Source organism: Bubalus bubalis, chromosome 5, assembly GCF_019923935.1.
Source record: "Bubalus bubalis isolate 160015118507 breed Murrah chromosome 5, NDDB_SH_1, whole genome shotgun sequence".
NCBI lineage: Eukaryota > Metazoa > Chordata > Mammalia > Artiodactyla > Bovidae > Bubalus > Bubalus bubalis.
Window position 1 is genome coordinate 17089886 of NC_059161.1, and position 21797 is coordinate 17111682.

The 21797-nt window shown below is 39.7% G+C and overlaps 1 protein-coding gene across 2 annotated transcripts in view; it reads right to left on the reverse strand.

The window, feature by feature from the left end:
• The window catches only part of DHX9 (DExH-box helicase 9), a 43436-nt gene extending 23934 nt beyond the window's left edge, over positions 1–19502 (reverse strand). Inside the window, exons 1-12 of one of the 2 annotated variants that reach the window (XM_006048631.3) lie at positions 19348–19502; positions 15735–15867; positions 14803–14943; positions 8374–8485; positions 7309–7412; positions 6407–6555; positions 4010–4056; positions 2377–2513; positions 1786–1875; positions 1532–1693; positions 1325–1402; positions 576–767 (exon numbers count right to left, since the gene is read on the reverse strand). In XM_006048631.3, coding sequence (XP_006048693.1) covers positions 576–767; positions 1325–1402; positions 1532–1693; positions 1786–1875; positions 2377–2513; positions 4010–4056; positions 6407–6555; positions 7309–7412; positions 8374–8485; positions 14803–14943; positions 15735–15845 — 1323 coding nt within the window. In that variant the 5' untranslated portion in view covers positions 15846–15867; positions 19348–19502. Of the gene's footprint in view, positions 1–575; positions 768–1324; positions 1403–1531; positions 1694–1785; positions 1876–2376; positions 2514–4009; positions 4057–4869; positions 5007–6406; positions 6556–7308; positions 7413–8373; positions 8486–14802; positions 14944–15734; positions 15868–19347 lie in introns of those variants that run through there. The other variant, XM_006048632.3, reaches the window with a different exon arrangement.
• Between the last annotated feature and the right edge of the window lie 2295 nt (positions 19503–21797).

A 21797-nucleotide genomic window follows, 5' to 3' on the forward strand; every position in this document is an offset into this window, starting at 1 on the left:
GACCAGTCCTGAATATTCACTGGAAGGACTGCTGCTGAAGCTGAAACTCTTAAAACTTTGGCCACCTGATGAGAAAAAGTGACTCATTTGAGAAGACCCTGATGCTGGGAAAGATTGAAGGTGGGAGAAGGGGGTGGCAGAGATGAGCTGGTTGGATGGCATCACCGACTCAATGGACATGAGTTCGAGTAAACTCCGGGAGTTGGTGATGGACAGGGAGGCCTGGCATGCTGCAGTCCATGGGGTCGCAAAGAGTCAGACACGACTGAGTGACTGAACTGAAATGAGGCTCAAAGACTCCCTTCAAGCCCAGACAGTAAGAATCTACCATATGGTTCAGTTTACCTTATCAGTGAAAGATACCAGAGATTAACACAAAACTTAAATTCTTTTCATGCCTTTTTTTCTGTTTTTAACTTAAAGGGGCCTAATGCTCTACAACTTTCAGAATTTTATGTCACTACAAAGGGAAGCTGATCAAAGAATTAGGAATGCTCTGGCCTTCTAGATGTTTCCACCTCTCAAACACTATTCACAACAGGCACATGCCTCATAAACTGGCTTGAGTAACTTACCTGAGTTACTACAATGTTACACTCAGCTGCTCGGTCATTCTGGATACAGTCATCTAGAATAAACTGGGGAACCTGTGTGGTTTTACCACATCCAGTAGCACCTCGAATAATGACAACTGGATTCTGACTAATTGCTTCCAGGATTTCACTTTCAAATTTCTTCACAGGCAGTAACTCTCTCTCCTGTAAGACCTGTATTAGAAAAGTTACACTTCACATGTCCACCAATATACATATCAGAAGCAACTATCTTAATTCTGAAAAAAACAAAAAACAAAAAAAAAACCTGCCATCTCTAGGAAAAGTTACTCCTTCCCATTGGCTTAATACTCAGAAAATACTTTTTGATAAAAGTGTGTGTGTATATATATATACACATACACATACACACCTCTAATTGAACAGCCTTTTTCCATTAAATTTCTGAAAAATATCTTTTGGCCTTATCCGCATCCTTATTTTCCTCATTTTTATCCTGGACATTACATATACATTACCTTTCTTCTAAACATTTTAAGTCGCTTTATTCAGAAAACACCAAAACACACACACATGGAAAGTTATTATACTTCATCTCTTCATTTACATTAAGAACCACAGGCCCTTAACTCACTATTCCTATCCTCAGAGGTAACTAGGATTATCAGTTAGATTAGTATCTTTAATTTGCCTTCCTAGAAAGGGCAAAAATATATTATTCACTGTTTTGAAGCTCTTAAGCACCATATGTTTAAATACTTCAGACTTACTGCTTGCAAATCACGATCCTGTTCCAGCTGATACATTAACTCATTCTTGAGGTCCATGCTAATTTGTTCGGGAGTAGCCTGTAAAATGGGAAAGCAAAAGTCACACAAAAGCATAATTCAGCTTCTTCTTTAAAACTAGACATCCTAATGAAGTATGTTCAAAAATAAAACACAGAAGTCTGATCTCAACAACAGTGTTGCACTCACATAAGCCAGAGGCCCCTCATCAATGTTGCTGCTCGTCCAAGGATTCCAGTTGGATTGTGGCGGTGACCAAGGAACCACACCCACTGGGTTTTGCCGCTGAGATGGCTCAAACTGAGCCAGTTTGCCAAGGTTGAGTGCAACAGGCACAGAGGGATCTTCAGGCTATTAAAAAAAACAAAACCAAAAATATCAGTTGCTTGTCTGACTGAAGGAGGTCAATACAAAGGTGAAGAACTAAGTAGCTGTATGCTTACTATGGGCACGATCTCAAGATTTAACTCTTGAACAATGTTCTGCAGCTGATGCTCCAAATCTTGAGAAAGGTTCACTTTATAAGGCTCCACCTACAGAAAAGGGCGAGTCATCAGAATCGTGTAACATACATATAAACACTACTCGGATTTACTACGGGAGGGTTAAGAGTATGGAGTTGATACTAGGCCTACAGCAGACAAGAAGTCAGTTCCCTGGTGAAAGAATCACTTTAATGATGAGGATTAAGGCCATTTCCATTTCTTGAGGCAAGAGTCCTACAATCATGAAACATCTTTAGCCAAATATTAAACAGAAGCTGAACTGAATCTCACAGGCTTCCCTGGTGGCTCAGCGGTAAACAATCTGCCTGCCAATGCAGGAGACCAGGGTTTGATCTCTGGGTCAGGAAGATCCCCTCAAGAAGGAAATGGCAACCCACTCCAGTATTCTTTCCTGGGAAATCCCATGGACAGACAAGCCTGAAGGGCTACAGTCCATGGGGTCACAAAGAGTGGGACAAGACTTAGTGACTAAACAACAGCAAAACTCAATCTCATATTATCTCTGGGCTACTAAGTCTAAAGACTCACTGTCTCTCCTTCTTTCTTCTTTGTAAGTCCAGAGTAAGGTTCAATCACTCCCAGGTGGTAGAGTTGTCTGACAAGTGACAGCGCACAGGACTGTGCTGCCAGTTTTTTATTTGATCCATGTTCGCGTGCAAAAATCCCTATAATTTAAGTTCAAAATGACCAAAGAGAAAAAGATCAATTGTCTAAGTACAGAAACATCTCATCATAAGCAACTAGGAGGTTAGGGTACAAAAGCTGACCTAAAATATGGAGTATGAGTTCTAAGCTCCTTTTCATTCTAACTGCTAACTCAAACCAATACCATTAACAGCTGACCATCATGGTTATAGGCACACACTAAGACACATACCACATACAAATCTTTACATTAAAAGCAAATAAACTATTTTAACGAAGCTGCCATTATTAACATCATATAGCATTAAAACGGGAAGAATTTAACTTCTGAAAAATAAAGGATTAAAAAGCAAATCAAAGGAATGAAAATGGGTCCAAAGTGCCTAGACCAGGAGTCAAGCAATTTTCTTCTATTAAGGGTCAAAAAATATTTCAGGCTTTAAGGCCATATAGTCTCTGTCACAGTTACTCAATTCTGTCTCTCAAGAGTGAAGCCATTTACTAAGAACACTTCAACTAGAGTTTGACTATGGGCCCAAGAACCAGAAATGTTATCATGTTTGTAAAGAGTTCATAAATATAAGACAGAAATAATAATGTGTCATATATTTGACCCACCAAGCTTAAAATATTTATCTGGACTTCTACTAAGTTTGCTATTCCCTGATGTAAACAAATGACTGTAGCTATGTTCCAAAAAGCTTAAAACTCCTATCCACTCAAAGTATTATTAAAAGTCTAGGATTAAAAAAATTCAACATCATCTCCTAGTGCTTCTTTCAAAGACTTGATTTTCTAAGTCTTTGATACACTACACTTAAGTCATAAGAATTATACACTACACATAAGTGCGTAATTCTCAAGCTGGAAAGAATCTTTACCCACTTCTCTCAACTTGTAGTGAGGTAAACTGAGTCCCAGCAACACAGGTATGATTTAGTTGAAATCATTAAACTTGTTAGAGACAAAATCAGGTACACAGAGCTATTCTTTACTTTCAAGCATGACACACTGCCTACTTTTAAACTTCCTAAGAATAAAGAATACATGCTCATGCTTGTCTTTTTACTTCCTTTATGAATAACCCCAGTTGGTTCCTTAAATGCCTCAAGGGTAACTTTCTCAACTTTCTTTCTTGACTCTATGACACTTAAATGCTCACATTTACCTTTAGACCTCCAATCCTATCATCTGATTAACTCCTTTCTAAATGTCACTAAGTTTTACCTGAAGGAGCTGTATCTTTTCTGTAACAATGGAAAGATTAATTCTTTGACACTGGCACATTCCTCAGCAGCCTACCACCTCTTACCCTTTGAAATACAATACTAACACAATCTTTCAACATGTAAAACTGGGAAACTGGGCCTGCTAATCACTAATATTCTAAAACACCCTAAATGGTACCTTATAGCATGGACTCTGTCAAATTAATAATACATGTGGCTCAAGACGTTATAATGAATACTACTAAGCTATACAAGACTCAGAATATCAGGAAAGCAGTAACACTTACTTCTGCCTATCTGCTTGATATAAATGGTCATTTCTGCAATAAAGCTCCTGTAACAACATATACAAACAAGGTTAGAAATTTCACCATTAGAATTATTAAATCCAGGATTCTTAAATCAGGCTTTCCAAATGCTTAGGCAAATCAAAGCAAAAAACCACTGTAAACATTTCTGTTCACTCCTAGAACAAATGAAGTATATAAATGTCAAATAATGTACCACACGGCATGAGACAGCTGTAATCAAACTTGATGAGCCAACTGTTCATGGAAAGAAAATGTTAGGAGCTCTGATTCCACATTTACTTACTTTAAACTGTATTTCAAGGCTGCAGTCTGAATAGCTAGAAAACATTCAGTGAAAAGGAATTTTCCACTTAGCTTGAGGCCAAGAAATAAAATAAGTCCAATACTCTCCTTAAACTATAGTTGTGGTTGTTTTACGATTCTTTGCATGGGCCACCCACTAATGATTTCAATCTGTTACGATCAGCTAAAAATAGGCTCGTATGCACACATACACATGGGAGTAAGAACACTGAGCCCATGTCAGTGGCTGGAGACAGAGGTCTGGTATCTGCCTGCAGTTGGAAGTAGCCCTTAATAACAACAAAAAAATTAGTTTATTTAAGTCAAGTCTCGGAGAACAAAATATTTTTGAAAACTATAGCTAAAATAGCTAGCAGATACTAGGGAATAAATTTGGGCTTTAAAAAGGGGAAAATTGCCCTTTGGAAACTATGCTTTCTGATCTTTCCATTGCTCAGGTATACTCTAACCTTGGCTTTGTGCTGTGAATAAAAGGTCAGGTGAGACTTACAAAAAAAAATGTTAAGATTCCTTCCTATACCTCGTGAACTGACCTTCAGGCACAGCGGCTTCAGGGGTCAAAGGCCACTGGCTTTCAGGGAAACAACATCCACCCTTTCATTAATGACACCGATGCCAGTATGTTTCTCAGCCAGGCTTAAAGTCAGCACTCAATCTCATTCTCCTCCACCTAGGGGGGAACAGCAACACCAGAAATCAGTTTACAATAGTTTCCCATGTGATTGCTTAGTTCAGCCTAAGCAGCAGCACATGTGTGTATGAACACAGACCTCTAGTGTTGCTGTCTGTTATGCCTTTAAAGGACATACAAAGAGCAATGCTGTCCAAGCTCCCCCAACTGCCTCTGCCTTCCTTGTCATAGCCTGAATTCTTTAACTCTTTGTATCAGAATCAATTAAGATATTAAAAAAAATTTACAGTAAGTTTCAGGCATACTTAAATTATCTAACTGCCCTTCAAGTTATCAAGAGCTACTAAGCCCGATCAGTATAGAAAAACAAAATTTGAAAAAAAAAAAATCATCAACAAACCAATCTTTCTTTTATAATTTCTGATGGTTTAATAAAGTCAGAGGTCAAAATTAAGTATTTGAGAATTCAGAATTGAATAAAACATTGGGAAGCAGGGGGAACCATGCTCTGAATATCATTTTGAGCAATATCAAAGTTTTAGTTCAGTAATAATTATTTTAGGGTTGCTAGATGCAACACTTTGATTTTTAAAGAAAACAGTTTTGATGCATTTTGACTTAGTTCATATAAGGACAGCAAATTAAATCATCCAGATTTTCATTAAAACATCCCCTCCCTTTCAATAAAATATTAGTGCCCCCAGAAGAATCTTATCCATATGAGCCTTCCTGGGAGTAATAATTACTACACCCTGGAATGCTCTCAGGAAGAACAGCAAGCAGGCTGAGAAACATACTGTCACTGTGAGAACCTCCTCCTCCTTGTATGTTCAGTTTATGAAATTTAACAGAACAAAAGTGTGCCAATTTAACTCACATACAAAGATGGAGGCTCTCCTTCAGCTTCACAACAGGCCCTTAAAACTTCACTAATAGGACTCAAACACAGGCAACTTTCAAAGCCGATGGGAAATTTGGTTCTAGATGTAACACCATCTATCTCTGAAGACTCGAAGTGTCTAACTTGACACATTAAAGAAATAAATATTATAACTGCTTCTAACACCACAGAGAACAACAAACTCACTACCTCTGGCTGACTTTCAAGTCAAACATGGACAAACCACTACTTGAGGCTACTACTGAGGCTTTTGCCTCTCAGATTCAAACGAGAACCAGAAGTCTAGCAACACAAATAGCAGATTTTATTCTTACACAGAAAATTTTTGTGATTTTATTCTTAAAATCACACTCCTAAGAGAAAACCACAGCAAACTGTACATTACACATCAGTGACAATTTTTCTTGGTCAATATAACCTATCTTTTCACCATTTTCTACTCATCCACAAACTGAACCATATGCCACGTACAAGAACAGAACAATAACTCTACAAAACCCTAACTTACTATAGAAGGAAAAGAGTGAAACAAGCAAACCTGTTGTGATCAGGACCCACTTGGGTGTACTTATATTCTCCTTGAATCTTTTCTTTTTGGAAATATTGGTTCAGACGAGCCTTAGCATTTTCCAAGGTCCAGTTTCCATGAAGTCCAGCATTTAAATCCACTTCTTCAGATTCAAGAGTCTGTTGAATCAATAATTAAACTTGGCTTCATGATGCTATGTATATTTAAGATACACAATTCTATAACAACAATTTCTTTGTACCATGCTTTAAAAGTGCGGAAGTTGTCTTTTTAACAGCTTTTAATCCTAGTCAAAACTGAGCCAGAACTAGTTCTTACTCCATGTGACAGTCCTATCATATAAACAAGCTATTGGTTAATGCATTACACATTTAAACTGTTCCTAAGAAACCTTTGACCAATTTCTTTAGGCTGGTTTAAAAACTTTAAACAAATAAAGTGAAAGGATTTTCACTGGTGGTCCAGTGGTTAAGACTCTGCACTACAAGGGCATGGGTTTGATCCTTGGTTAGGGAATTAAGATCCTGCATGCTGCACACAGCCAAAAAAATAAAGTATCTATCTATCCGGCCAAAAAAATAAAGTATCTATCAAGTTAGAAAAGTAAGCTGTCTTATCAAAGCACTTTTACTGCAAGTGCTCAAGAAATGAGGTTTACTGAGGCAACTAAGTTTCCTACAAAGCAGATGAAGAGACATTTTATTAATACCAGGGAAAAACAGTTTTATTTCACAGGCAATTCTACTGACCAGAATCAACAGGTACCCTAGGTTTATGGTGTTTTGCGTGAACTATCAGTCTCAAATAATTAAAACAATCACTAAATTATAAAGTTGCAAATATTTCAAACCGTGCCATGAACCAAGTCCTAAATCACACTCTAGGAGATGTAATACAGGGTTTATCCTTACCGCTTGGACTTCCTGTTCTTCTTTTCTTGAGTAATAATCCTTCAAGTTGGCACCTCGATCCCAGGTGGGCACATAGCCAGAGCCCCCACCTCCAGAATTATTTTCTATTATGGAAAGAAAATGATGTTCTTTAATTGTACAAACACCCTTAATATTTTTTAAAACTACTCCTAATTTAGATTTCAGAGCTCTATTATTAGAAATTCAAGATTTCAGTTATTTGGAAATGGACCTGAAATCTCTCACTTACTTAACAAAGTGTTACCTCACTGAATACAGGTCTAAAATTGCTAACTGTAAAGATGGTATGCAGCAGGGTGCTGCTAGTAATGATCATCAGTGACTGATAACCTGGCATACATTATCATGTAGCTCTGTTTTCAGTTGTTACATATGTAATAACTGACTAACTGGTAACTGTTTCTTCACTAGATATGACCCTAAAAGAAAGCTACATGCTAGTGCTAGAGATGGAAATAAGTTAAAAAGGTGTTAAAAAGTGATGAATTTTAATGAGAAAGCAGAGTAAAAATTGTAGTTAATATTGCCTAAAACTGTTTATTAATACTTTTTAAAAGTTTACTCAAATAATCTTGTAAGTAACATTGTTATCCTTGTTTCATAAACACTGGATCTGACACATAGGTAATTTGACAAATATTCCAGGTAACTGACCCAACAGTGGACACACTAATTAAAGTTTTGATATATACAGAATTCAGCAGTGACCGGGACCCATATGGCAAACAAACAAGCCTACAATATTTGGTAGGAATCAAGTTAAAAACAAGAAAGGGCAGTAAATAAAACCCCTTTAACCAAATATTCTAGCCTGTGCAAAATCTATCCAGAGATCAAAATCTATTGACAGGAAGTAATTGAGCTGTACCACTTTTTAAGAGATTAAGTAGCCTGGTAGTATCTGCAAACTTATGAAGATCTTGGGTTCTCTCCACATTAGGACTTCAGAATAGTTATTTCTATCTGCCCAAGTGAGAAAAAGAGGATGACTGTGCAGGACAGTCTATCTTATTCTCGGTCATGTGCACACATTCACATCCTTACCTGCCTGGAGAGTCAGGTGTGGAGGAAGAGGTCCTCCCAGGTTTCCTGGTACACCTCCATCCTCTGCTGTGGTATCAGAGGAATCAGTAGCTGAGGGTGTAGGGGGTGCTACCTGCAAGAGGAAAAGTCAAGGCAAGGTCAGTAACTTTGCCTTCAGAGACCATTAAATTCTTTAAAACTCAGAGGAGGCCCATGTGTCACCCCCTTTTTTCCTCATAATATTAATATTGTTGGCTTTCAGTATTATAAAACTATTATGTTCTCATTTCAGGCAGAAAAGGTAAGGGTAGTAAAAATATCCGTAATTTTCTCTCTGGAGATTACGTAATTATGTAGATGAATATAATTTTCACACAAAAACTGGGATCACTTTATGCTGTATACATCATTTACCTTTCTGCATAACTCAATAAAGCTATGAGCCATGCTGTGCAAGGCCACCCAAGGTGGACAGGTCATGGCGAAGAGTTCTGACAAAACGTGATCCACTGGAGGAGGAAATGGCAACCCACTCCAGTATTCCTGTCTGGAGAATCCCATGAACAGTATGAAAAGGCAAAAAGATACGACCCTGAGGATGAGTCCCCCAGGGTGGAAGGTGTCCAATACACTACTGGGGAAGAGTGGAGGGCAATTACGAACAGCTCCAGTAAGAATGAACAGCTGGGCCAAAGCGGGAATGATGCTTTGATCACAGGATGTCTAGCAATATCCCTGGACTACCGACTAGATGCCAGTAGCAACCCTCCCCCGGTTCTTAGTCAAAAATGCAATGGGGACTGGGGGGACATGCCAAAACTGCCTGCTGAGAACCACTGGAAATGACTGAAATGGTGGAAATGCAAAATAATTCAACTCTTATCCTACAGAGAAAGAAAATGGTAACAGCCTGCAAAAGCACATATGCAATATCCTTTGATTCAGCAATTCCATTTCAACAAATCTCTCCCTAAGACATATAAGCAAAAATACAAAAATTTGTATGTATACACACGCATAATACATAGGCTATTCATTTTAGCATTTTAAGTAACAGTAAAAAACACAAAAACTCATCAGTACAGGTTAGTTGAATAAACTATGGTACTATTGAAGTGAAAAGCAGGTAAGTAAAGAAAAAGAAAAGTGTTCACAAGATACTGTTAGTAAAATAAAGAGCTGGGGTAAGGAATATTAATATACATATTTTTTTGGCTTATAGTTAGAAAAAAGAAGATTGACTAATAACTAAAAAACAAGAACCCAACAGGAAAACAGATGGAGGAGGCAGGGACAGAAGTCAGACTTTTCTAAATAACAAAATTATGAAACTATTTAATTGTCCAGTTTTACAATGATCCTTAAAAATTAAAGCAAAACGAAAACAAACCAGAGGATAGAGATGACAGAATGATCACAAAGAGGAATTATCTCAACATGAAAGTGCAGTCATTTGTAAGTCTGCAGTAGGATATGGGGGCTTCTTCCCGGGTGGCTCAGCAGTAAAGAATCCTCCTGCCAGGCAGGAGATGTGGTCTGATCCCTGAGTTAAGATCCCCTGGAGAAGGAAATAGCAACCCACTCCAGTATACTTGCCTGGGAAATCCCATGGACAGAGGAATCTGATGGGCTACAGTCTATGGGGTTGCAAAGAGTCAGATATGACCTAGTGACTAAACAACAACAAGTAGGATATACCCTAAGTATGAAAAGAACTGCAAAAACTTAACTTTTCCAGTAATCGCATTATTGATAATAGCACTGGAATTTATAGCATGAGACTGCTGTACATGTACTACTGAATAAAGCAAGAGAAATTATGTTAGGGCTCTGCAAGGAAACACAGTTTTGGTTTGGGGGGATAACAAACAGATGCACATGAAGGGTGAGAAAAAGCTCTGCCATTCTGAATTTATTTTTATTATTTTTTATTTATTTATTTATTTATTTTTGCCATTCTGAATTTAAACTGGAAGCATCAGGTTGAACTCAAAATATACCTTGTCTTGGAAAAAATTTTCCCAAGCTTTGTACACTGAAAAGGCTAAAACAATGACCAATTTAGTAGTAACTCTTGGCACTCAGTTTGTGGTCTCTAAACACCACCCCCCAGGAAAAAGAACCAGGGATCTTAACATCTGTAATAGTAAAATTCAAGCTGAGTCAAACATATGATATACCGCAAAACAAGAAAATGATCAGACCAAGTGGTAAGGTTAAATGAACTGAAAAAAATCTGAAGAAGGTCCTACCAGCTAAAAATGGGACAACTTAAACAGCAACAAAAAAATTAATGATTGTATTAACATGTTACATATTTGAATCAATGAGTTCATAATAATTCTGGGAATAATACCTAATTGATAACCTTTAGAAGATACTAGGGATGAACTTAACTGTTAAAGGGAAAGAATAAAACATTTATCTTAACATTTTCTGTATAAATTATACCCCAGAATAACTAAATTATTGATAAAGAGAAGTTCTGTTTTTTTTAAAGGTGGTTTCTTGTTATAAAAGTATTTGAACTAAAAAAATCAAAGAAATTTACTGAAGAATTAAATCCACAGTGATATCAATGGCTGCTGACATCCCATCACGTGCCTCCTCCTGATGGGAGTAGACTTCATCTTTTCATCAGACTTCAAATCTCTTCATCACAGAGATTTCCTGTGCCTGCCCCTCTACTCCAATCAAACTGAAATCTGATCAAGTCTCTAACCACCAATTATGAGAAACAGAGGAACAGAGAAATACTTTATGATACCAGGGGGCTGTATCTGCAAGATCTGTAAGTGTGGGAAACTAAAAAATAAATAACATGCTTTCTTTAATGAATTCCAAAGAAAAATTAGAGAGAGAGGGGGAGGGAGAGAGAATCTAGTGATGAGAACACCAGACATCAGTTAACTGTAGCACCAGACAACATCTGGAACGTAATTTAAATAAACTACTAAAAATGGACTCATGGAACAATCAGGAAAATCTGAGTACTGATTGGGTGTTTGGGGACGTTAAGAAACTACTAATTTTTTTTGGTTTGATAATGGAATTGCTGTGTTTTTTAAAAGGATTACCTTTTAGAAATACAAACTGAAGTAGTAACAGATGAATGACAGGATGTTTGGGATTTGCCACAAAATAATCCAAAAGGAAGAAGGTAGATAGAAATTAAGAGATGAATCATGACTGGTCATGGTGAAAAGTGTTGTAACACAGGGGTTTGTGATATTATTCCTAGTCTTACTCTGACACACATCTGACATTTTCACAATAAAAAAAAAAGTTTAAGTATCCTTGGCATTTAGAAATCAGTCATTTTTGGCAAGTACATTCCGCTGCGTGAAAGGGTAAGTGAAGTGACACAAGCAGGGTTTGGTGAGGATGCGGAGGTAAAATACAGATGGTATGGCAAAGATTTGCTTGTGATGTAACATTTTCCAAAGTTCATCCCTCATTCATCTAACCAAAACATATTAAGTGCCTTCTGTATGGACCAGAGGAACCGCCACCTCCCCCCAACCCCACCCCATCTTCTGCTCTCATGAACTATAGTATGAGGATCTAGGGGTAAAAAAATAGATTAAAAGAGGGGTCCTCAATCTCAGTATAAATGACATTTTGGGTTGGATGATTCTTTGTTTCAGGAAGCTTTCTCCTGTATATTGTATGATGTCTAGCAGCAACCCTGGTCTCTACCATTAGATGTCAATAATGCCACCATCCCCTTTCAATTGTAACAAAAATGTCTCCACATATTGCCAAACATCCCTGGGGGACAAGATCACTCCCAGGTGAGAAGCACCAGCCTAGAAGTTAGTAAGTGCTATGGAGAAAAATCAAATAGTGAAAGGAGACAGGCCACCAGGCTAACAGCAGATTTGTAATTTTCAACAGGATGGCTGGGAAAGAGCACTCTAGGCAGAAAGAATAGTCAAGCACAAAAGTCTTGAGATGGAAAAGGCGCTAGTCTATTTGACGAATTGCAAGAAGGCCAGTGTAGAAGTGAGGGACAAAGTAGAAAATGCATAGCTGGAGTCTTAACGGAAAAGATCTGAATGTGTTACAATGCTAACAAGAAAAAATTGAAAATAGGATACTATTTCTGGTATGGCCCAGTAGCTCCTACTATACTAATTCCTGCAGGTAACATGAACTCCAGAAAAACAAAAACCCTAAAACTCTCCTCAGCTATACACGGGCACTAAAAAGTGAACAAAATCTGGCAAACTCTAGAAGGAACTTGAAATGAGAAAGCAAAAAATATAAAGTATAATTCCAGCTTATTATGCCTTTTATTACTAGGGAAGACCATCTCAGACAGCTAAAACTCAACAGAAAACCCAGTCTTTCTGGCCGGAAATACCAAAGGATAAGAATTTGGGGAAACCAAAGCTGCTAGAAAGTGAGAAAGAAATCCCAGAAAGGAAACAAAGAGGAATCCCAAACTCTGTGTATAAACTTTCCCCAAATCTCTGGCTAACCTTTAAACTATATATACGTAGGAGAGATTTCAAGCCCCCAGCACAGGATCAGAAAACTGAAGTGAGATTTGAACTATCACGCAAAAGATAGTGCTGACGTGTAAGTCCATCTAAATTAACTGCTTGCCAACACAATGACAAAATAAATACTTTTTGGAGGACTAACATTATTTAGTCTCCAAAATATAATAGTCACAATGCCCAGGATATAATGCAAAATCATTTGACATACAAAGAGGAAAAATCTCAAAAGCACAATCAACAGAGCCCAACCCTGAGATGGCCCCAATGCTAGGATTAGCAGTTAAGAATTTTAAAGCAGCTATTTTAACTATGCTCAACGCTATACAAGAAATTCAGTCATATTATGAATATATGCTTATAATGGATGAAAAGAAATGCCACCAGAAAAACAAAACCTGTTAAAAAAAAAAAAGGCAATAAACTTAGAAATAATAAAAAAAGATAGTATCGGCGGGGGAGGGGGGGTGGGGACTGACGGAACCAACAGAAAACAATTAGTGAACTTGAAGATACTGATTATCTTTAACATATACTGAACATATACATGAAATCATCCAATCTGAAAATTAGAGAAAGGAGGAGAAAAAGACTGTCCAGGACCTCCAAAATAGTTTCAAAAGGTTTCTCATATATGTTAACATGAAAGTCCCAGAAAAAGAAAAAATTAAGAAATATCTGGGAAAAAAAAAACCAATAGCCAAAAGTTTCCCATATTTGATGAAAGACAAAAATTTACAGATTCAAGAATTTCAGCCAACTCCAAGCAGGATGAGTACAAAGAAAACATCATAGCCAAGCTACTGGAAACCAAAGAAAAAACTAAAGCAACCAAAGAAAACACATATAGGCGGAAATGATTTGATTACTGCCCACTTCTCATCAGACAACAGTGCAACATGATCTATGAAGTGCTGAAAGAAAACTGGCACCTCAGAATTGCGTTATCTTCTATTCAAGGTAAAACAAAAACATTTTTACATAAAAGAAATCAAAGAGTTTGCCACCAACAGACCTAGGAAAAGGCTTAAAAAAAACAAAACCAAAACACACAACTAGAATAGGTCATAACACATGGAACAAAGGCCAATGGGTCAAATATCTGAAAAAGAACCAAGGTCGTCTTGTCCAATCTCTTTGTTTCACAGATGGCTCAACCAAACTAAATAAAAATCTTGTAATTATATAGTGGTACACCATACTAGAAAGTAAACTCAATTCCTGGGTAAATGCAATGGAAAGGTAAGAAACATGTATTTTTACCTTTATAAACAAGTTAGAATACAAAAACCTTTGGGTTTTTGTATTCTAAAGGTTTTATAAAAACTGGATGTTTCATGTAATACCTAAGGCATCTGCTTAAATCATAATGTGATTTTTTTCATAATTTATGACTTTTTAAAAACATCAGCAATACCACTATTTTTGTGAAAATGCAAACTTTCACTTTTTAGTTAATAAGTTTATTTTTTAAAACTTTTGCTGCATACACACAACATAATAAAAAAATAATTACGGTATCAAAAACACAAGAATGATATTCTACTGTACCAAATACTATTTTAACTCTGCTAAGAAAATGTCAATGGGAGCAAATATATCTTAAAATGTTACTGATTTTTATCTTCTGTTTAAAATGTTATTTTTGAAGTACACAAAATACAACAGGCTCTGAAAAATCAGTTTTGAATGAATACAATATGTAAAACCCTAAGACATACAGACTAAAGGGAATCCCCAAGTCAGGTACATAATGAAAATGAAATCCAAATCTTTAGGAAATCATCCCAGTTCTCTGAGAAAACAACTCACCCCCAAGGTTCACTAAGGAACACATCAACATACTATTTAAAAACAACACTGAAAAAGTATCACGCTGCGCCTCCATACATACTGGATTAGCATAATCTTATAATATGTGTCTCAAGTGCTTGGCCATACTTACCCCAATAGCTGGGACTTCTTCACTCTTTAGTTCATTTATTCGAACCAAATAGTTAACAAAGTCTCTGGCAGCATTGCTCTGTGCATCTTTTTTATTGGTGGAATTACCCATGCCAGTGTAATTATATCCTTCCACTCGAACCTTCAAGAAAAAAATATACTTGAGTGTGACCTGGGTAATTTTGGGATTTAAAAAATTCATACTACACTACACCATTAGGGGATTACAGTTAATTACTGGAGGTATACTTTATAAACATAGTGAAAATAACACACCTAAAAGAATTCACAGGCTGTCTTATAAAAAATGCTCAATTCATACTGTCCAGTGATAAACTAATCCAAAAGCAAGAATGTTAACTTATGTGGCTCAGATAATCTCTTCTAATACAACACTAAGTTCCACATTAAAATCTGATTTTACAAGACCAAAGAATAAACTACCTGTATTTATTTTAAAGCACTCTGACGTTAAGCAGTTAAGAACGCACCTACTTTCTACTGGGATTAGTAACTAACTAGAGACAGTTAATCCAGTTTTTCTAGTCTGCACTACTGGTAGTGCATAAAGTGTGAAAGACACATTGTTCTAATTAGAATAAGTTACCTACCACTTGTTTTAAAAGTAACTCTCTGGAATCCCCTGGCTGGCCAGTGGTTAGGACTCAGTGCTATCACTGCAGGGGGCATCGGCTCCACCCCTGGTCAGGGAATTGAGATCCCCCAAGCTGTGTGGTGCAGCCAAAAGTTTTTTTAAAATGATTGATTTCATATCACTTGAAAATGATTTATAATGATAGAAATAGCAGGCAAGTCACAATAAAGGACATATCCCAATGTACAACACATTAATATTTCCAAACAGAAAACATTATTCTTTTAATAAAATAAGCCTTAAAGTCACATAAATGCAAACGGTATTTTTTTTAATACCTCGCACATGAATTTCTGTCTGTTTTTGTTCCCCACTGCTCTGATTTCATATGCTGGGGTCATCTTCCTTTTGCCACACCAGGCATACAGAAAATTTTTAACATCACCCATGATTCAACTGTCTTCTTCAGACCTAAGAAACAAGTTAGTTAAAAACAGCATTATTTATAAGAGTAAACAGTGGAAATTACCAAGCTGGAAATATCCAATGGCTGAAATTTACTGAAAATCTATATTAAGCACAGGATATTCTACCATGATACTCTATCATGCTGCTATTAACATTGCCTATTAAGAAATGTTAATGATGAAATTGGACCATCTATCACATTTTGTTAAAAAAAAAAAAAGCAGAATACTAAAGTATAATTTGTACTACACAAAAAGTATGCATAAATAAATCAAGACTGGCAAAGAATTATCCCCCCCAAATGGTTATCTTCAGGTAACTACATGTGATTTTTACCTTTTCTTAAAAGAGATTTTATGTAATCTCCTTTTTACAAGGGGTACTTTATGTGTTTTATCTAATCCTCACAACTGTGGGAAATATACATGATTGATCCTACTATATCATCATTTTACAGGGGAAGAAACTCTGGCATAGTTAACTTCCAAGTTATCCACCGTGGAGGCAAGTTCAAACCTAAACTAATATATTAAGAAATGGTCATCAATTATTTCATATATAAATCCAACAGTTTACCCTCATTTGCACTGTCTCCTAGCAGACTGTCCTCAAAGCTGCAGGCAATGTATTGTTGCTGCTGCTAAGTCACTTCAGTCGTGTCCGACTCTGTGTGACCCCACAGACGGCAGCCACCAGGCTCCCCTATTCCTGGGAGTCTCCAGGCAAGAACACTGGAGTGGGTTGCCATTTCCTTCTCCAATGCAGGGAAGTGGAAAGTGAAAGTGAAGTCGCTCAGTCGTGTCCGACTCTTCGTGACCCCATGGACTGCAGCCTACCAGGCTCCTCCATCCCTGGGATTTTCCAGGCAAGAGTACTGGAGTGGGGTGCCATTGCCTTCTCCACAATATATTGTTAGTAAATCCAAATATATAAATTAATCAGTACTTAAAATAATTAATGAACCTAAATATTTTATACCAAATCTTTAGGCCTTGATATTCATTAAAATTTGAAAATATTACATCTTCTTGATGTAATATTGCACTTAACATTCTCCCTCTACTCCCCCTATAAGATAGCAAAAGATATTTAGCCTAAGTCTAAAATCTGAATTTAAATTACTAGCTAAGAATCTGAGACTAAATTTAGAACCAGAGAAAATATACTACAAATTCAATTTGCTGTGTTGTGAGAAGAAACCTCATTTCAAGCATTAAGTCTGTCTTCTGATAATGTTCAGTGTATTCTGTTAGCACCTAAGTCTTGTGTCATCAAACTGGACTTAGTATAAAAGTTTATTTTGTAGTCACAGTCACCCTATTGTTCAGTTGATAAGTCATGTCGGACTCTTTTTGACCCCATGGACTACAGCACACTATCTCCTGGAGTTTCTTCAAACTCAAATCCATTGAGTCAGTGATGTCATCCAACCATCTCATCCTCTGCGGCCCTGTTCTCCTTTGCCTTCAATCTTTCCCAGCATCGGGGTCTTTTCCAATGAGTGAGCTCTTAGATGGCCAAACTACTGGAGCTTCAACTTCAGCCCTTCCAATAAATACATACTTGATTTCCTTTAGGATGCAGTTTGATCTCCTTGCATTCCTAGGGACTCGCAAGAGTCTTCTCCAGCACCACAATCTGAAAGCATCAATTCCTTGGGGCTCTGACAGTAAAGAATCTGCCTGTAATGCAGGAGACCGGGGTTCAAGCCCTGGGTGGGCAAGATCCCCTGGAGAAGGAAATGGCAACCCACTCTAGTATTCTTGCCTGGAGAATAATTCCATGGACAGAGGAGCCTGGTGGGCTACAGTCGATGGGGTCACAAAGAGCTGGGACACAACTGATTGACTATCACACCCCACAAACACACCCACACCCTTCTTTATGATCCAACTCTCATGTCTGCAGCTGACTATTGGAAAAACCAAGCTTTGATGATGCGGACCTTTGTCTGCCAACTAAGTTAACCCTGGAGACACCCAATCAACGAAAAGCTGTGGAAAGCTAAGGATATCTTCCAACCATGAATAATTAATTTAAAAAACAAGCCCTCAAGGTGAACCAGTAACATGGAATATGAAGGACTACACTATCAAATTCCTTCTTCCCTCGGTAGTCTCATCTAACTCAATAATATTAAACACCAACTATACCCTGATAATAACCAAATATATACTAAACATTTATAGTCTTTTTAACCTCCAAAACCAAGTTCATCTAACAGACCCATTTGGATGCTACCTTGGCATCTCAGTCAAAACAGAACTTTAAATTTCTTCCCCAAACCTGTTTTTCTTCCCCCCAAGCTCAGTTTTCCCATCTCCCCAAATGGCACCACCATTCACCAAGTTACTGACGGTGTGGGACCTACCCAGTCCCTGAAGATCCTCTATAGCTATCCCTTGTTATGTGCCCGTCGGTATCCTTAAAGGAGCACCTACGTGAACTATTTTACTTAACCTTTACAACGCTGTGCAAAAAAGCATTATTATTATTTCCTTTTTACAGGTGAGTAAGCTAAGTCAAGAATAACCTGCCCCAAAAGACAAAGCTCCTAACTGGGGGCCCAGAATTTCCAGCCAGGTAGTCCACTGCTCATCCACTGCCCACTTCTGCCTCCAAGGCAGGTGTCCCATCTCCCTGCTACCCCTCTGCACACCTGGAGTACGGGAATGACGTCCTCAACGATTCCCACTTCCTCCACTCTAGCTACCCCCGAATCCCTGCTTCCCTTAATTTCTCACCACACTGCAGTCACATGGCCTTCTTTCAGTTTCCAACGCCTGCCTGCCCGTTAACACTCACTACTCCCTTCGGCCTCTGCGGTTCTGCCCCCTCCTCCGTCGCTGACGCATCCTCCGCCCCACGGCCGACAGTTCAAAGGTCTACCTCCTCCGGGACGCCTGCCCTCGCCACCCGATCTCAAGTGGCTCTCTCCCTTTACACTAATTCCTCGCGATCTCTTTACGGAAACCTGCAGACGCCTGTTTTCCGACTGCCTCCCCACCCCCACCACAACCCCTGGAAAGGAAGGGCCGGGACGCTGCCTCACTCCTTTACTCTCTGTCTACAGCGGCCGCAGGACAGCGCCCCCGAGACAACAGCCCGTTCTGTGCGGCTTGAAGGACCGAAGGGCCCTAAGACGAGCGCGGCGCCTCGGCGGGCTCACCCCTCCCCCACCTTCCCCTCTGCGGCGAGAGCCGCTCCGCCGCGCTAGGCCGGAGGAGGAAGTGCGGCCTGGCCGTTAAGCAGACCCGGCCGGGAAAGGCTGCGCGAACAAGCATGGCAACAATGCGGCTCCCCCGACCCCACCGGCAGCACAGCGCGGCGGACAGCTCGCAGCCCGAAATCCGGGAACCCGGCGGGGCGGCTCCCCACCCCCACTCCAAGCCGCCACCGCCCGTGCCAGCAAACAAAGCCCGGCTGCAGAGCCGCGGGGCCCACGCCGGCCCAACGAAAACCACAAGGCCGTTTTCCCCTTACCCTCGTCTGCCTTCCTGGTGCCCGAGAGCACAGCCCTCTTAGGACCGTCCGTAGCACCGGCCTTTAGCGACGGACACCGGTAGAGCGAACCGCAACTTGCAAGAAAGCGGCTGCGAAATGGCTGCGATCGCGGCGCCAGGGGGCGGGGCCAGCGCTCTGCGCGTGCGCAGAAAGCGAGCTGGGGGCGGGGAGCGGCCCACGCCGCCGCGAGGGGAGGGCGGGGCTGCGGCTACGTAGCGGCCGTTAGTTTCTGGTCGCCTGGGAGATGGGGCTGCCAATGGCGCCCGCGGTCCCGGCCTGGCTTTTTTCTGTAGCAGAGCCACTTCCTGTTTGAAAGTTTGGGGGACTTGGGGGGCCCGGTAGCATTTTAATGTATCAAAATGTTTTGCAGCTTTTGTCATAGGGACCTGTGGTAGATGAGGTGCCCTTCCAAGACAGAACTGAAATGTTAGGTGCTAAATTTATAGGGGTTTTGTTTTAGTTCCTAAGTCTTCTCCGACTCTTTGCGATACCTTGGACGGTAGCCCGCCAAGCTCCTCTGTCCATGGGATTTCCCAGGCCAGAATACTGGAGTGGGTTGCATTTCCTTCTCCGGACCCAGGGATGGAACCGGTGTCACCTGCATTGCTAGGCGAGTTCTTTTCCTGGTGAACTACCAGGCAGGCTTGTTGCTGCTGCTGCTGCTGCTAAGTCGCTTCAGTCGTGTCCGACTCTGTGCGACCCCATAGACGGCAGCCTACCAGGCTCCCCCGTCCCTGGGATTCTCCAGGCAAGAACACTGGAGTGGGTTGCCATTTCCTTCTCCAATGCATGAAAGTGAAAAGCGAAAGTGAAGTCGCTCAGTCGTGTCCGCCTCTTAGCGACCCCATGGACTGCAGCCTACCAGGCTCCTCCATCCATGGGATTTTCCAGGCAAGAGTACTGGAGTGGGGTGCCATTGCCTTCTCCGCAGAGGCCTGTTAGGGTAGTTAAACTAGACACCGTGTGAAGTGGGCTTATTGTGTGTTCCTGACACACAGTAGGTGTTCAACAGATACTGTTGAACATTCAACATACTCTTAACAGTAGTAGTCATTCAAATACTCTTAACAGGAATGTCTCCTAAGAGAAATAATTTCCATGAAGGCAGGAACTCTGCCTGGCTCGCTCAGGCCACTCACTGTGTTAACAGAGTCCAAGCATACTCTGCCCGCTACATGGACAGGCCAATGAATCGGAGAGGAAGGGCTGAAGCAAGGAATATGACTTTATGTTCCGAGCTGACTGGTCAAGAAGATGGCAGACAAATGACTCAAGATTGGGGGAGGTGAAGAAACAAAGTAGAAAGGCCATTAATCTTGCAACTGTCTCCTAGAAAGAGAAGCCTCAAACAGGGATGTGTTCATTTCCTTCCTGCCATCTACAGATCGACAGGGTTCTTGAACAAAGACACTTAAACAGGCAGAGGGGCAGGATTCTCCGAGGCAGGCCATTATGTATGATTATAATAACAAAAGCAACTAAAAGCAAGTCAAATAGTTCCAAAGTGGAGTCAGAACTGGTTTTTCCCTGCTACAACTGGGGTACGTATCACATGCTTACTAAAATGAATAGATTAAAAACTGTAAGGTGGTTTTATCTCAAATTGGATATCCTTTTGTCTTCAGTCTTTGGAATAATTTGTATTGTTAACTATTTATTAGTCACTTAAATTTTTGAACTCTAGTGCTTCCCACAGAGTCAATAGTACAGAATATTTCAAGTTGGGATTGTTCCAGAGAACCCAGACTAATCAATTATCTGACCCCATCATACCTACCATCCTTATTTTTCACCTCTTTCACTTAAGTTTTTTTCCTAACTCTTCTAGCTCACTGTGGTTAATCCCTTGTTTTAGTATTTCTCCTATGATTAGAATAACACAGCATTTACTCAATCTTATTTTCCTCATGGGTTTGCTGTCTTCAACTAAAAACAAAACCATTCAGGAAAACACCTTAATCTTTTGTTTCTTTGTCTCTTTCAGGGTGTAACCGAGCAGGACGCCATGGGAGCTTCCAGGGACAGGCCTTCCCCAAAATGTTCCCCCAAAGCTCCTCTCTGAAGTACCTAGACAATACTGTTTGCTGTACATTTCCTGAGTTGCTTTGCAGATGTAAAAACCTCCTCTCTCCAGCAAATGGAAGATATTATGACCATGAGTCAATTGGAGCCTAAGGACCAATTTTTTTAAACCCTGTGACACCACCCTCACCATCAGCCAATCAGAGAATTGTGACAAGCTGATCGCAGACCGCCCCCTCCCATCTGGTTTGTAAAAGTGCTTTGCAGAGCTCAGGGCTTTTAAGGCATAAGCTTCCTGTCTCCTTGAATGACCTTGCAATAAACTTTTCTCTGCTGCAAAACTCCGACTCTTCAGTTTGTTTGGCCTCACTGTCAGGCACACGAACTTGCATTACAAGGGTACTTAA